General features: G+C 28.6%; 1 protein-coding gene across 2 annotated transcripts in view; it reads left to right on the top strand.

Annotated features, from left to right (window-relative positions):
* Positions 1-12,888, top strand: part of LOC142329876 (mitochondrial uncoupling protein 4-like) — a 59,794-nt gene that overhangs the window by 9,199 nt on the left and 37,707 nt on the right. The window contains exons 3-5 of one of the 2 annotated variants that reach the window (XM_075374765.1): positions 1,717-1,837; positions 6,455-6,537; positions 10,580-10,767. In XM_075374765.1, coding sequence (XP_075230880.1) covers positions 1,729-1,837; positions 6,455-6,537; positions 10,580-10,767 — 380 coding nt within the window. In that variant the 5' untranslated portion in view covers positions 1,717-1,728. Of the gene's footprint in view, positions 1-1,713; positions 1,838-6,454; positions 6,538-10,579; positions 10,768-12,888 lie in introns of both variants that reach the window. The other variant, XM_075374763.1, reaches the window with a different exon arrangement.

The following is a 12,888-nucleotide window of genomic DNA, read 5'->3' as shown; positions in this document are numbered from 1 at the left end:
TTTAACATCAGCAAAAACTTTGTAACAAGTTTTTGTAACAACAAGCTATTGTGTGCTGGTTTTCCCCAGATTTCTGAAGTATTTCACCCTGTGTACTGTTCCTGATCATCAATTTGATTTAACGGGTTCAGCAATCTCATCGTTCAGCATGATTTTTTCTTCCTTGAATCGACTTACAAATTCATTTTGTTGAGGCAAGACCACATTATTACCTTCAATTTGCGGTCCATCAGCCTTAAATAATGTCTTTGGTTTTGAATTCCTACTTTTTATTCCCTCAAGATTAATGTTCATCTTAACAAACATTCAAACAGACTTTAAATTTTTACATACTTCATCCTTGTAAACATTAGAGTTCACGTATACAACTTGTGTTGGAGTAAATCAGATTTTTTTTATTATAGTGTGTCTTTTCTTTACAATTTTTCTGAAGTTTCTTTACATTTTTTTTTTTTTTAAGAACTTCATTTCGGTATTAATAGATGAAGAAAGAAGCATTTGGAAAAATATAGTTAAAAGAAGAGACAGACTTATAGGCCACATACTAAGGCATCCTGGAATAGTCACTTTAATATTGGAAGGACAGGTAGAAGGAAAAAATTGTGTAGGCAGGCCACATTTGGAATATGTAAAACAAATTGTTAGGGATGTAGGATGTAGAGGGTATATTGAAATGAAATGACTAGCACTAGATAGGGAATCTTGGAGAGCTGCATCAATCCAGTCAAATGACTGAAGACAAAAAAAAAAAAAATTTGGTATTAATACACCGGGCATGAAATATATCCTATAGCTCCTGTACATAACTTTGCTGTTACAGAAGATTTACAAACATTAAATACATTTGTTTAGTTTAATAGAGTTTGCGGTAAAGATTACATTTACACAAAGATAGTTAATAAAAAATAATTAAGAAAACAACTGTAGTAATAACAATAATAAAGGTAACTGAAAGCAAATTTAAATTTAATTTGAAGAAAACATTTTATTACGATTTTTGAAATTGGGTGTGGATTGAAAAAAAATATTTCGAACAATTTTTTTTGTTTAGATATCCCAAAATGCTATTATGTGAGGTGTTTTCAGTGGTTAAAAACGAGATGTTTGTCAAAGTATATATAATGTTTTATTATATTCTTTAGCACAAGGTTGAGTTTCAGTTATAATTTTACAATTAGTTTATTAGGTCATTGTTGAGTTTTTTTATTTATTTATTTTTGATAAGAAAATAATTTAATAAATGAATAATAAAATAAGTAAGGTCGTAATGATCATTATTGTTTTCATCTGTATCGTTTAGGGAATGATTAAATGAATAAAGCAAAGTTCAGGATAGGTTAGCGATATCATTGTTCGATTTTTTAAATTTAGGTTAAGAGCAGATAAGTTCACTAAATGATTTCAGTTATTAAGGTTTTATATTTTTAATTTGACATATTATTTCAAGTATTATTTCCTTAGAAAAAATTTAGGTGTTGTAGAATCAAGTTGTACAAGGCACAGTTTACTGCCTAATGAAGCAGTTAAATATTACTAAAATAAATAGTTTATTAAATTTATGATTAATAAATATAAAATGAGATACAGTATGAAAAAGAACAAAAAAAAATTATTTTAAAAAAATATTTGTACGTTAATTCATTTGTTTAGATTAACATTTTAAAATAAGAGTCATTGTAATAATTTAGTTTTAAATTTATTATATTTGTTTAGCAGTTGAATGGCGTCATGGTGCATACTACGGTTGCTACCCACAAACCTCCATCGTACAACTATGCGGATGCATTCTGGTGTACGTATTTGGTGTCAGTTGTCGCGGCCAGCATAGCAGAGATTTGTAAGAATATATTTATGCATTTTTATTGTTCTTTATGTGCACAAAATACTTGAAAAGTGAAGTGATAACTATTAAATTTGCTTTATTTTTTCCTAACTTATAAAACATTGGTGTTATATGTTTTTACTGAAGTTTGTAATCCAACAGTTTATTTATCGAAATCTGTTAAAGTTGTTAAAAGCTTACAGTTAGATATCTTATTGTATGCTAATTTTTATTTATTATGACTTTGATTTCCTTTTATGGATTAATTTTAATATAACTATCAAGAATGACCCTGTTTTCTTTTGTTTTACTAATTCTTATGTTAAATTTAACGACAGTTATTGGTTTTCTGCCCTGAAACAGACCACCTTAACATAGTTCAGTTGCTATTCTCATCTAAACTTTTGAATTCCAAGTAGTACCTTTTCATTTAGATTTTTATAACTTTAAATTTTTTCTGACCTCATTTTGTACTTTTTTATACTGATTTTTTTGTACTGTCTTTTTATCACTACTCTGATGTGTCTTAGCTAGTTAACTTTCATGTTCTGATTCTGTTCTTGTTTTCTTACTTCATTTTTCACTCTTAAGTGTCTCCAGCCTTTCTTTTTCCCTTTTCCTGACCATCTGTATTTCATATAGTTAAAAAGTGCAATCTTCAAATGTAACCCCAATTTCCTACATAACTTAACTATCAAATTATTAAACCTTAATTGTGATGCAAACCCTAGTAAAGAACTGAATATGTATTATTTTTTAAATTTTTATTGTATTTTTGTAATCAGATGGAAAATTATTTTTTCAAGGAATATAATGAAGTTATGTAGAGATTGCTACTGAACATGAGCTATATTTCCATGATATTTAATACAGTGTGATGAGACTGTATGATGTATGAGACTGTCAGTGATTCTACCTGCAATATGGACATGTGTATATTTTTTACTATGAGTTTTGCTGCTAATTTTCCTGTATATCTTTCTGAAAATACTACAGAATGTTAGTGATTTTGGCCATATATCTTTATGACAGTAATTCATTATTTTTCTTAATTTCAAAAAATTTAGAAATTGGTTTTTAGATACTTACATGAAAATTACACACACCAAAAATCAAGATTATTTATTATTTGTTATTGAGAAATTAAAAAAAGAAGTTAGTAACTTTCATTGTTACTCCATTTTAACTTTTTAGACTCTGAATTTCAAAAATTATTTCTTTATGTGCTCTTACACTGTAAGAAGAACATGTATACAAATTTTCATCAATTTATCTTCAGTAGTTTTTGTTGGGAATTTATGAATCAGTCAGTCAGGACAAGTTGCTTTTTAGGTACAGATATCAGTGCTGTACTATGTAACTTTTATTTTATTTAAAATGTAACAAATCTTTGCTTCTTTTATAACAGTCTTATTTTTTTTCAAAAAGAATTTATTTTATAAAAAAAGCAAAAAAAAACAAAATTAATTTTAAATTAATGTCCTGCAGAGGTGTGTTCCCTTTCATGATTTATTTTGTTCAGGGGAGAGCTCAAATTTTAAGATTAGAAAAGTCTTAGGAAAAAACCTCTTTTTCTATCTTAGAATATTCTCTAAACAAGTCATCAACCATTTCATTACTGCTTTTACTAGTACTACTTGCTGCTCTTCAGATCTATGTTTATTCTTCATTTTGTTTGGGAACAGTTATTCTTTCTTGTGGTTTGAATTAAGTATCATTATTTATTGAATTAGTAAAGAAGTTTTGATTTTCATCAAGTTCTTTAGGGAGCACTAACTGATTAACAAAGACTGTCTGCCACATTAATACAACACAGAACTTCACTACTAAATCATACATTATAAGCTAGTGCAATCATGGATGCAATATTTGCACCTTCCAGAATGGATATTGCTGGGATCACACTTATTTTTTTTCAAAAAAAGTTATGACAGACAAAATAACTATGAATTGACATCAATCAGGAAAATGTTGAGTCAAAATTTACTGTACATTTTTAAACAGTTAGGATTTCAACCACTTTTATTTGTTTTTTCTGTTGATCATTTAAAAAAAAAATCAGTTTGGAAAAATGGCACACACTGTTTCTATACCATCTTGAATGATGAAATCCCCAAGAAATCATTAAAAAATCATTTTTGAAATTCTACTCATAATGTGGAAAATGGTTCTGAACATGAATTCTTTGGAATAACAGTGATGCCAAACAAAGCTGATTTGACGTCTGACTCCAACTGATTCTGATGTGACTCAACAACTCAGAATGAAAATGAAAGTGAAAATAATCTAAAAAAATTAATCAGAATAAGTGATAAAGAATTATTAACTATTTTAACTTTTGTTAATAACTTAAGCTTGTTAAAATTAAATTGTGATTTTACCATAGTATAGTTTTTAGACAGATTTCATAAGAAAACTACCCATTTTAATGGGTACCATGATTTGACTTTTGGAAAATTTTGACATATCATCGTGTTTCTCATCCCCCAGGCTCCAAAACCACTGTCAGTTCAAAACTTTATATATACATTATATATATATATTTATTTCACTTTCTTGTAGACATTATAACTGCTGTAATATTGGGCCAATCACTTTCAAATTGATATATAAAATATAACAACCCAAAATTTCTGTCGAGTTTGTTAATGGGCAAATTGGACCATAGCGATGTAAATGGGGGGGGCTTTTTAGAAAAAACAAAATATCACTATAACTTTCTTATAAGTAAAATATTGAATTCATTTAAAGTTCCTACTATTCTTTGGATAAGGGCCTAAAACTTATCTTAAGTAAAGTTTTTTGATATCGCCTACCATTAGCCTAGGGAAAATGAGGTTTCAAAGACAAAAAAAAATCATTCTTCCCTTAATAGGCACAGTATCAAATTGGTTTAAAGTGATCATTAGCCCTCTAAACATTACCTAAAACTTTTGTCTGAAACAATTTTTGACCAACCTTTATGGCAAGGGATGACCAAAATGTTGCTTAAATTGTAAGATGGGGCTTATTGTTTGCTAAACATATGAAACTTTTTTTCACATGAAACCATTGTCATATTGAGTAAAATTGAAGTTTTTCTTAACTTTAAGGTGGAAATCTTTTTTATCTCCTGCTTAGCACCCTTGAAATCTACCTCTGCCTTCCAGTATACTGAAAGGGATTTTTTTGTTACTTTTAAAATTATTTTGTAAGAATATAGATTTTTAATCTTTCATTTTGTATATAAATGATATTTTTGGGTCAATCCATTTGAAATGTTCCAGAAAACATAAGCTTGACCAATTCAAAAAAAATTGAAACTTACTCACTTGTTTCCTACATTTTTCAGTACCTTAAGACTATTTTTTTATTTAAGTAGTTTACCTATGGTGGCAAATTTTGTTACATTGCGCACATGTATTCTTCTGATTGTTAGGGTTTATGGAAAAAATCATAACTAAAAAACTATTGGTCCTGGAAGGATGAAACAAAAAGCAATTTAATCATATTTTCCTAAGTAAAAAATTGATCCGATGGTTTATTTGCCTATCTCTCTTCTTTCTATGAGAAAATTATCTATAAAGTTAACATGAAAAACTGTGAAATTTAACTTTTGGCAATTTTTTCAAGAGGCAGGGGTGGCAAACACAGTTTGAATTATTTTTTAATTGTAGCTATATGTTAGTAGTTTTACCATAAATAATATTAATGGTGATATACTTACCCCTAAATTTTTATGAATTTTTAAAAACTAATTTTTTTAACAAAAATCAAAATTTGGCTTCAAACTTTGTTGGGGCTGGTGATAAAAATCACAAATTTGCATAATCTTGCAGTGTTTTTGTTTATGGCAAATAAAAAGGTTTCTTGTGTATTGTACTAATAAAAAAGTTATAACATCTCAAAAATCATGAAAACCCTGTTAAGCAATACCATTTTAACTCGCTAAATAAGTGTTCCAAGGGTTTCTTGTCTTCTTGGCACATTAACATTTTTATACTTAATACTATAGTTGAAATAGACTTGTTTGAACCATTCAACTGCAGTGTTCATGTTGTGCTTGAAGTCATTTCCAGTTGTCAGGAAAATTCATGTTGAACATCTTCATTTATGCTTGTTGCGTCATTTAGCTTTGCAGTTACAGACTGGTCAGTCTGACATTAGTCAGTGACCTATTCACATCTTTTTTACAGAGTGTGTCAAATTTCCTCCTGTGTTTGGAAGTGTTTATTAAATAAGTTTTACTTAATATGATTATATTTGCAAATTTTAAATTCAGTTAAATTTTACATTATTTTCAATTGTGAATTTTTTGGATACATTATGGTTAGATGGAACGGTGTTTTTAGCGATTTTGATGGCTTCATTACTGATCAACCCCTTTGAGTAACAAAATAAATTTTTGTTTCTAAAACCTACTAACCTACATCTCATTGTTATGTTTTATGTCTATTTCATTTCTATTTCAAAGATTATTTTCCTTTATAATATTTAACTTGTCACAGAAGTCCTATTGACTCAGAACTATGGATATATGAAAGGTGGTAAAAGAAAGTAATTAAAATTAGATTTTATTTTTTGGAGTTCCTTTTAACGTTAATTCAATTTTTCTGCCAATAAATATATTTCTACGGTTTACCTATGTTTCAGTAACTTATCCGCTGGATTTAACTAAGACTAGACTGCAGATTCAAGGAGAAGTCGCAGCTGCTGCTAACAACAATTGTTCAAAGGTATTTTTATTAATTGTCCAAATAATTTTCATAATTCGCTCATTACTGATTGATAGTTTATTATTAACTAATGATATGAATAGAAAAATTAAATTGTATTTGTGAATAAATATTTAAATTTTTCAGGTTATAAACAAAGTCGCATTTTACACTTTACCCATTTAGTTTCCTTTCTGTTTGTAAAATTAAAAAAAAATTGTTTGTTACAGGTTAATTTTCGTGTTATTTAGGAAAATTGGTTATACTATTTTTACGAGAGACTTTTGTCTCTCAGATTACTGTAAGTGTTGTGGCATTGAAAGACAGTTAATAACATTATAGTGTATATTATGTAGCACTATCTAAAAATATGTGTATCCATTTCTACATAGAATGGGTTGATCAATTTCCAGTTATGTTTTATTAAGTTTGGGTAAATTTAATTATACTCTTTCAGTGATGATGTATATAGTGTTCTTTATTTTTACAAAGTTACGAGTATTTTAAGTGTTTATCTTTATGTGGATCCAAAAGAATGTGTTTGAAAAAACAAGTATTATAATTTGTATTTTAACTGCATCTTTAGTTTAGTTTAGTAGTATGGTTGTATTGTGTTTACTTTCCTGGTGATACACTTTCTTTTGTATTTCCTTTCTGATAACACAGTCTGAAAGATATTGAAAAATTGTAAATAATAAGCAACAGTCTTAGATTGATAGTTGCAAGAAGTGTAAACTAACTAATTAAACAGCTATTTTATTTCTAGTTGTTTCAATGTTAACTTTAAATGAAAAGGAAAGGGATTTTTTTTGTTGTAAGAATCTTTGTTATTAAAATTAACTTTTTTTCCTGTGATTGTGCCATGATCCAAGTATGCAGAATCAGTCTACCTACAGTTTCTCTGCATAGTCTGGATGTTTGTATTTTAAATCATTGTAAAGAACAAATGATCTGCATTTGTACAGGGTCTTTTGGAATTTAGTTGGTGGTTATTTTGTTTTATATTTTCACACTGGTTGTATTTGAAGAAACTACAAACAAACAAGAAATGTCTTTTGTCTGCGCATAACATGTGTTGTGTTGCATTCTATGAAGTTTTGTGTCTGTTTTTGGTGTCAGCAGTTATTTTGATTATACACATTTTTTTATAGTTGTATTCTGTAGTTTATATTTGAAAAATAATTGATGTTTTTGTTGATTTCAGTATTTTGAAAAAAAAAAATGTTTTTTTAAATAATCATGTTTTATAAACAAACTGGATTTTCTAATTAAAAGAAAATTGGGTTTGCAATTTTATACATTTGAAAAATACTATGATATTACATGAAATATTATAACTGTAATATGGTATCAATAAGTTCATAATGGTGAACTTTCATATGGTGTCAATTTTGCAGTGTATATGCAAGAGATTTTTTATTATTTATTTAAAAATTGCAAAAAAATGATTTACCAGCCTGCTTGAATATTAAATAGTGATTGGAATAGGGTTCTGATTAACAAATAGTGTTGCCATAGTATTTTATATAAAATTAAAAATGTGAAATGTTAATGTCCTAAATTCAAAAAAATTATAAAATCAAATGTACGTGATTATTAATTCAGTCACTATTCTGAATTGTTGAATTTTCTGGGACAGGTAAAATTAAAGTGCCCCTTAATCTTATCTGTAGTTGCAGATAATAAAAGAAACTGGCTTTGTTTATTGATTTATTACTGTTTTAAAATTTATTTGTTGATGGTAATTTGAGAGGCTGATGAATAAATTTTAATAATTCTTTAACTGTTGAAAAATTTACTTCTTTGCAAATGACGTTTGTTGTTGAGTAATCGTATAGTCCTGACTAACCACCCCTAATTTCACATCTTTGGCATTACCTTGTAACACATCTAGTTGTACATATGAATAAATAAAATCCTTTTTAAGATAAACATTTATTCAAGGTCCATCAAACTGTGGCATCCAATCTTTCAGACTCAGGAAGGGGATTATTATATGATGTTTTTAATTACTGTGTAGCATCCTTGGAACCCGCTTAATCAAAATTGGAAATTGAAGAATGAGTTGATACAAATTATTCTTCTTTTTTTGTTTTTTAATTTTTCTTTTTGTGATAGAAAAGGATTCTATATTGTCAAAGAAAGTTTTGACTCCTATCTCTCCATACTGTAGCCCTGTTCAATTGGCAGAAGTTCATAGAATGTAGCATACACAACATGTTTTATTTCCGAAAGTGTTGTGCTTTGAGAATTGGTAAAAACAGTTAATTCTCTTAGGCCTCTGTGGCTTCCCAAGGGAGCTTCTAGTTCCTTCAGTTAACAAAAATACTTACACTATGTTCAGAGTCATTCCTCTAGTAGTTTTTTCTTAAAAAAGAAAAATATTCTTTATGTAAAAATCTCATTCAAAAAAGCAGTCAGGACAGAACCTGCCCACCAGGTTAGTCTAGTGGTTAATTGGTCATTGCAAATCAGCTGATTTTGAAGTTGAGAGTTCTGAGGTTGAAATCCTAATAAGGCAGTTTCTTTTACACGTATTTGAATACCAGATCGTGGATACCGGTGTTCGTTGGTGGTTGGGTTTCATTTAACCACACATCTCAGGAATGGTTGAACTGAGGCTGTACAAGACTACACTTCATTTACACTCATACATATCATCCTCAGTCATCCTCTGAAGGTTACTGGAGGCCAAACAGGAAAAAAGAAAGGATTTAAAACAATGTTTGTAAGAAAAATTAATTTTTTATTTTGATCAAAAGATCACTCTTTGCAAGTAATAAATATATTCAGAATTGTGTTTTAATAAATTTATTCTTACTTAACTTTTTGGCAGAATAATATTTTCTACTTCCATGTCTAGGCGCTGATAGAACAATAATCATCTATATATCTGTGCAGCAGATTATTGGTGCTAATTTGATGTATAATATTAAATATTGTGGTCTGTTTTTGTGAGAAATGTTCAAGAAGTAACATTATTTTTGATTTACATCATTTACTTGATATCAAATACAAAAATTAAGGAATAAGTTAAATTTACATACTATTGTTCTACATATTTGCTGAAGATTGATAAATATTAGTCTAGCAGTATGTGAATTTATCAAATATCTAGAAATTTCTGTCCTATTAAAATCTTTTGATTCTTTATTTCACTTATGTCGCTAAACTGTATGCTTCCGATATTTTTCTTTAATTTTTCAAATAAGTGATAGTCAGAGGGATTGATAGTGATGTTGACTATATGGTGGATGTGGCCTTCAAGTATGACTAAAAAGAGGCAATGGTTTTTCTCTGACATTCAGGTGTGCGCTGTCATTTTGGAAATGAAATTTGGTAAATATTTTAATTAAATACCTTTCATGTGCTATTATTTATGTAATGCTAGGGTATATGAGTATATGAATAATTTTTTTTTTTTTAATTTATATATGATCTCTGTAACATATTAGACATTTGTAACTTTATTCTTACATTAGGAAAACGATAATTAGTTTTACATATTATTGTTGCAAATTTTTTGAGTGTTTTATTTTAAATTGATTTTTAGAATATTAGATATCCCAAAGTATGATTGTGTAGTCTAGTTATAATTTCTGGAAAATCCATTGATGCTTATTCCTGATATCTATGATGTCTGGTCCTTATGTTAACATTAATATTTCTTGTATTTCATGAGATTTTTTTATTATTTCTTTTGGCCCTTAAAAACCAAATAGCACAACTTATTTCTGTTTGGACATAAACTAATACAAGTGCACACGTTTTAATGTGTTGTGAAACTGTACACACTAATTGTATTATTTGACACTGGAGGAACCATAGTTTCCTGCTCTGCTCGGCTGAGAAGCCTCAAGCAATATTCATGTGACGGATTTACCAGTTTAATTTTTTAAAAACCTTCTATTTCAGATGAATGTAAGTAAAAGAAAATATAAATTTTGCTCATAAAAAATCAAGTTTTTTTGAAGATGTACACATATTGCTTAGTGGAGATATTTCCTTCATTTTTACTGTTTTAATCATATTTTCTCTAAATGTGATTTTTTTTATGCATAAGGTACCATATCGAGGCATGCTGGGGACTGCAGTTGGAATTGCTAAAGAAGAAGGAATGTCAAAGTTGTGGCGCGGGGTCACTCCTGCCATATACAGACACCTAATATATTCAGGGATTCGTATAGTGTTTTATGAGAATATGCGTGATAAGCTGTTGAAGAAAGAGCGCGACGGCACTTTCCCCCTCTGGTGAGCCTCTACCTAATGGTAAATAATTTCATTCTCATATGAATAGAATATAATTTTTACATTATTTTAATTATATTCATTTCATTTGTTTATGTGGCATTTGTTTATGTGATTGTTTAATATTTTTTTTAAATGTGTATAATTCTATAACATATTTGAGGTTTGTAAATTTTCTTACATTATACAGATTTCAAAAAACATTGCTTCAGCAATTATTTTTTTACTATTAGTTTCATTTTTGTGAAGTTTCGTTATAACATTTTTGTTTGTATAACTATGATTTATACAGTATTATTGAAAAAAAGAACGATTAAACATATTTATCAGCAAGACCAATCTAGACTTAGTAAAAAGAAGCAGTTTAATATCCCAGAATTCAACTTCAGTTTATTGGATTTATCATATTTACATAAATATTTAATGTGTTCTATTTTTTCATGTCTATTTTTGTTTAATCTGACAGTGATAATAAATTTGTATCGACTAGTATTTAAAAAAAGTATAAGTTCATTTATATTGTAGCATAAGAGTAATAAATATACATTAGAATTTAATTTAGTATTGAGAATTTTGATCAGGACTGATCATGGTGCATTTCTTTCTCGCTGTGTAATTTTATTTTATTATTGGCTGAATTATTGTTGTCAGCAGCTCAGTACAGTTTGTTTATTTTTGAGATAAGTTTTATCATCAACCAAAGCTATGGAAACACAGGTCTGGACTAACTAGTGATGGATGTCTAGATTGGAGATTGAAATGGTTTAAATTAAATTCATGCTTTCTATTGAGATTGCCTAGATTGACAACAGATACTTCTATTTTTTGCTTTTATTTTTTATTCTTATTCTAAAATCCCAGCTAAAACATAAGTATTTTTTATTTGTCAATAATATTGTTTATTATTCCTTTGTTTATATTCTTATTACTTTTTTTAAAGTATTTTGTTGCATTATCTTTTCCTTTAGTTTCTACTGATTGTTTAACAATCAAAATGGCCATCTAAATTTTGTTTTTATAAGTAAACCTTTTTGTAAATGATTGTTGAACATAATTTAGTTTTCCAATTTATTTCAGTAACTGTTATAACTCTTTATATTGACAATTAACTTTGTAATTTTTAATTACAAAGTAACTCCTTATGGACAATGCCATTACTATTAAAGAAACAAATTAGCATGGTTTTGATTCGCTCATTTTTGCTTTTTTGGGACGTGGTGAGTTTGAAGTGTGCCACTCTTTGGTCTGGCATTTTGTTTCTGGGTCTTACTCAAATATCCAAGATTCATCACCAGTAATAACATTTTTTAGAAAATCAGGATCAGTTTCAATTCACCGTAGAAGATCGCGGCACACTTCCACCCTGTTGTTTTTGTGTTCAACTTTAAAATTTTTTGGTACCAACTTTGCACAAACTTTTTTCATGTCCAATGTGTTTGTCAAAATTTGATTGACTGTGGTACGGTTCAAATTCAATTGTTCTGCAATCTTTCTGATGGTTAATCGCCAGTTGTATTGTATCAAGTTGTTCGCTCAACATTGTCATCACTTTTTGGTCTTCCAGAGTGTGTATTGTCCACAAATGATTCCTGGCCATCTGAAAATGCTTTAATCCACCTAAAAACTTGGGCTTGTGACAGAGCGTCATCTCCATATGCCCTTTTCAATTTTGAAAAAGTTGTTTTGAAGTTCTAATATTTATGTTCTAGCTTTCCCTATGCCATTTGCTAGCGGTGCTAAGTTGTTGGTGAAACCAAGGTCATTTTTTTTATTTTTGTCCAATTTTTACTTTCGGGGGTCATTTTTTGAGCCATCCCTGATTACCATTTCCAGAGTGCAGTTGAATAGTAGTGGTAAGAGTCCATCACCTTGGCACAATCTGTTTTGATCTCAAATGATTCTAAGAGTTCGCCTCAGAATTTCACTTTTGACTTGGTATATGTGAGGGTCAGTTTTATCATATTTATTAATTTCAGATGTTCGAGATGTCTTAGAATTTTTGTTAGGGATTCTCTGTGGGTGCAATCGCATACGATTCTTGAAGTCTACAAATGTTATCAACATGTCTCTGATTCTTTTGCTATTGTAATAATCAATTTTTAGCTTGAGACTCATGATCTAGTC

Source organism: Lycorma delicatula, chromosome 9, assembly GCF_047948215.1.
Source record: "Lycorma delicatula isolate Av1 chromosome 9, ASM4794821v1, whole genome shotgun sequence".
Lineage (NCBI taxonomy): Eukaryota > Metazoa > Arthropoda > Insecta > Hemiptera > Fulgoridae > Lycorma > Lycorma delicatula.
The sequence above is the reverse complement of the archived record's forward strand: the minus strand, read 5'-3'. Positions and strand labels throughout refer to the sequence as shown.